We start from the raw sequence: 3,324 nt of genomic DNA on the forward strand, positions 1-3,324 counted from the left end.
CATTTACTTACCTGTCTATTTATTATTTATCTTGTCCTTTTTTTTTCGAGACATGATCTTACTCTCAAAATATGCATACGTAAAAAGTCTATCTATTTGTTCTTCTAATCTATTGCAAATTATCGCTTAGCAATGAGAGTTGTGAACCACGGATGTCATAATGAAGCAATTTGTGACGCCTCGGACTTCTATTAACTCAGCTGGAGAAAGAAAAGTCCGCGAGACCTGAAGAAAACACGCTAAAGTGGAAGAGGAACGGTTCAAGTTAGAAAAAAGCTGCGGCAATAGTGTAAGAAAATAGCCCAAACTTGAGAGAAAACCGCCAATAAGGTAAGGAAATAGCCCAAAGTTGAAAGAAGAGTAAAATCGTGTAAAAAAAACCGTCCAAATTACCCAAAACCTCCCAAAACCACCCACAAAGAAACGCATCACCCTTTCCGGCCCTTACCTCGCCCACACACCCACACGCGCGCACCCACACACACCTCCGAGGGGCAGGAAACTATTCAGCACTGGCTCTCGCTGTGGTTCGCTGGCTCGTTGCTCCACTGCTTCGTTGCTTCACGGATTCGAATTTGTGTTCAGGCAACTTCGATATTCGGGACGCAATATTTCCTTGTCGCGATCTTTCCTGAAGTTCTTTCTTCTTCTTCTTCTTCTTCTTCTTCTTCTTCTTCTTCTTCTTCTTCTTCTTCTTCTTCTTCTTCTTCTTCTTCTTCTTCTTCTTCTTCTTCTTCTTCTTCTTCTTCTTCTTCTTCTTCTTCTTCTTCTTCTTCTTCTTCTTCTTCTTCTTCTTCTTCTTCTTCTTCTTCTTCTTCTTCTTCTTCTTCTTCTTCTTCTTCTTCTTCTTCTTCTTCTTCTTCTTCTTCTTCTTCTTCTTCTTCTTCTTCTTCTTCTTCTTCTTCTTCTTCTTCTTCTTCTTCTTCTTCTTCTTCTTCTTCTTCTTCTTCTTCTTCTTCTTCTTCTTCTTCTTCTTCTTCTTCTTCTTCTTCTTCTTCTTCTTCTTCTTCTTCTTCTTCTTCTTCTTCTTCTTCTTCTTCTTCTTCTTCTTCTTCTTCTTCTTCTTCTTCTTCTTCTTCTTCTTCTTCTTCTTCTTCTTCTTCTTCTTCTTCTTCTTCTTCTTCTTCTTCTTCTTCTTCTTCTTCTTCTTCTTCTTCTTCTTCTTCTTCTTCTTCTTCTTCTTCTTCTTCTTCTTCTTCTTCTTCTTCTTCTTCTTCTTCTTCTTCTTCTTCTTCTTCTTCTTCTTCTTCTTCTTCTTCTTCTTCTTCTTCTTCTTCTTCTTCTTCTTCTTCTTCTTCTTCTCCTTCTCCTTCTCCTTCTCCTTCTCCTTCTCCTTCTTCTTCTTCTTCTTCTTCTTCTTCTTCTTCTTCTTCTTCTTCTTCTTCTTCTTCTTCTTCTTCTTCTTCTTCTTCTTCTTCTTCTTCTTCTTCTTCTTAGTAGTTCTCACTTTTATTTTCCGTGTTTTTTTTTTCTTTTGGTGTTGTTGTTGTTGGTAGTGGTGATGATTGTGGTGGTGGTGGTGGTGTTTTCTTTTCAGGTTCAAAGATATAAAATTTCTTCTTTTCTCCTTCTCCTCCTCTCTCCTCTCCTTTCCTCTTTCCTCTCCTCTCCTCTCCTCTCCTCTTTCCTCTCCTCTCCTCTCCTCTCCTCTTTCCTCTCCTCTCCTCTCCTGTCCTCTCCTGTCCTCTCCTGTCCTCTCCTCTTCCTTCATCTCCCATGTTTCTTGCCTTTACACAACTACTTTCCAAGATAAACATTTTTTTTGTACACGACTCCCAAGCCCCTTTTGCTAAGCCCCCAACTGCCTTATTTCCTCCCGCCACAATTACTCCTTTTGAAAAATTTTGCTTTGTTTGGAGGTTTTGAGAGAGAGAGAGAGAGAGAGAGAGAGAGAGAGAGAGAGAGAGAGAGAGAGAGAGAGAGAGAGAGAGAGAGAGAGAGAGAGAGAGAGAGAGAGATTATGGCAAGGGGACAGAGAAATAGTGAAGGAGGATGAGGACGGTGATGAGATGGCTGGTAGGAGGAGGAGGAGGAGGAGGAGGAGGAGGAGGAGGAGGGATGAGAAGAAGAAGAAGAGAAGGAGCAGGAGAAGGAAGAAGAATAGTAGTAGTGGGAGAAGGAGGAAGAAAGTAGATTTAAGAAAGGCTGGATTAAGGAAGAATGAGAAAAATTAGGATGAGAAATGAAAAGAGGACGAGTAGGTCTAGGAGGAAGAAAATCAATAGAATGTGCAGGAGGAGGAGGAGGAGGAGGAAGAGGAAGAAGAAAAAGATGATGATGATGAAGAAGAAGAAAGTAGATTTGAGGAAGGCTAGGTCGAGAAGGAAGAGAGGAGGATTAGGAGGAGGAAGGGAAACAGCAGGATATGTAGGAGGAAGAGGAGGAGGAGGAGGGGGATTAAGTAAGAAAGCAGATTTAAGAAAGGCGAGGTTAACAAAGAACGAAAATTATCAGAATGAGGAGGAGGAAGACATAATTAGAAGTAGGAACAAAAGAAGGAGCAGGAGGAGGAAGAGAATGAGTTGGACGTGTACTTGGCGCCTGTCCTTCTGTCCTCCTTTGGCTCCCGTGTTGCTGGCTAAAGAGTCGAGCAGGAAATGACTCCCCGGCTCGCTTTCCACGTCACCAGACCATCAGCAGACAACACAACACACAACTATTTTTTTCTTTAGTCTCCCTTTGAAACTCGTGGATCCCTGTCCTGCTTCTCTTTTCTTTCGTTGCCTCAGCGTGGGGAGTGGGAGGTGGAGGGTGTGTGTGTGCGTGGGTGCGTGTGTTGGGGGTAGGTCAGGGGTGGTTGCGTGATTCGTGTGGGGCTTATTAAAAGCTGCACCACTTGCAGAGGAAAAGGGAGAGAAGTATATGCACACACACACACACACACACACACACACACACACACACACACACACACACACACACAGAGAGAGAGAGAGAGAGAGAGAGAGAGAGAGAGAGAGAGAGAGAGAGAGAGAGAGAGAGAGAGAGAGAGAGAGAGAGAGAGAGAGAGAGAGAGAGAGAGAGAGAGAGAGAGAGAGAGAAAACATAAAAAAAAACAAGAAACAGTTTAAAACATCATCACTTCATAAAATCAACAAGAAATCCGCGTTTATTTTTCAACATTTCATTTCTCCTTCCTTCATTCTTCCACTCTTTCCATCCCACCCACATCAATAAAAAAAAAAATACTGAAAAAAAGAAAGGAAAAAGAAAAACACGAACAATCATAAAAAAAAAAATAACCCCGTCCATATTTTCCTGTAATCCAGAGAGAAGCAAAGGATCTCACTCGCTTTTTTTTTTTTTTTTTTTTCTTCCCTGCCT

The 3,324-nt window shown here is 41.8% G+C and overlaps 1 protein-coding gene across 1 annotated transcript; it reads right to left on the reverse strand.

Moving 5' to 3' along the window:
- Positions 1-581: 581 nt before the first annotated feature.
- LOC135100962 (cilia- and flagella-associated protein 251-like) lies at positions 582-1,427 on the reverse strand (the record flags this gene model as incomplete). The annotated part of the gene is made up of 1 exon (XM_064004578.1): positions 582-1,427. A coding segment is annotated over one exon (846 nt), but the record flags the coding sequence as incomplete, so codon positions are not given.
- Between the last annotated feature and the right edge of the window lie 1,897 nt (positions 1,428-3,324).

This window comes from Scylla paramamosain, chromosome 5 (genome assembly GCF_035594125.1).
Source record: "Scylla paramamosain isolate STU-SP2022 chromosome 5, ASM3559412v1, whole genome shotgun sequence".
Taxonomy (NCBI): domain Eukaryota; kingdom Metazoa; phylum Arthropoda; class Malacostraca; order Decapoda; family Portunidae; genus Scylla; species Scylla paramamosain.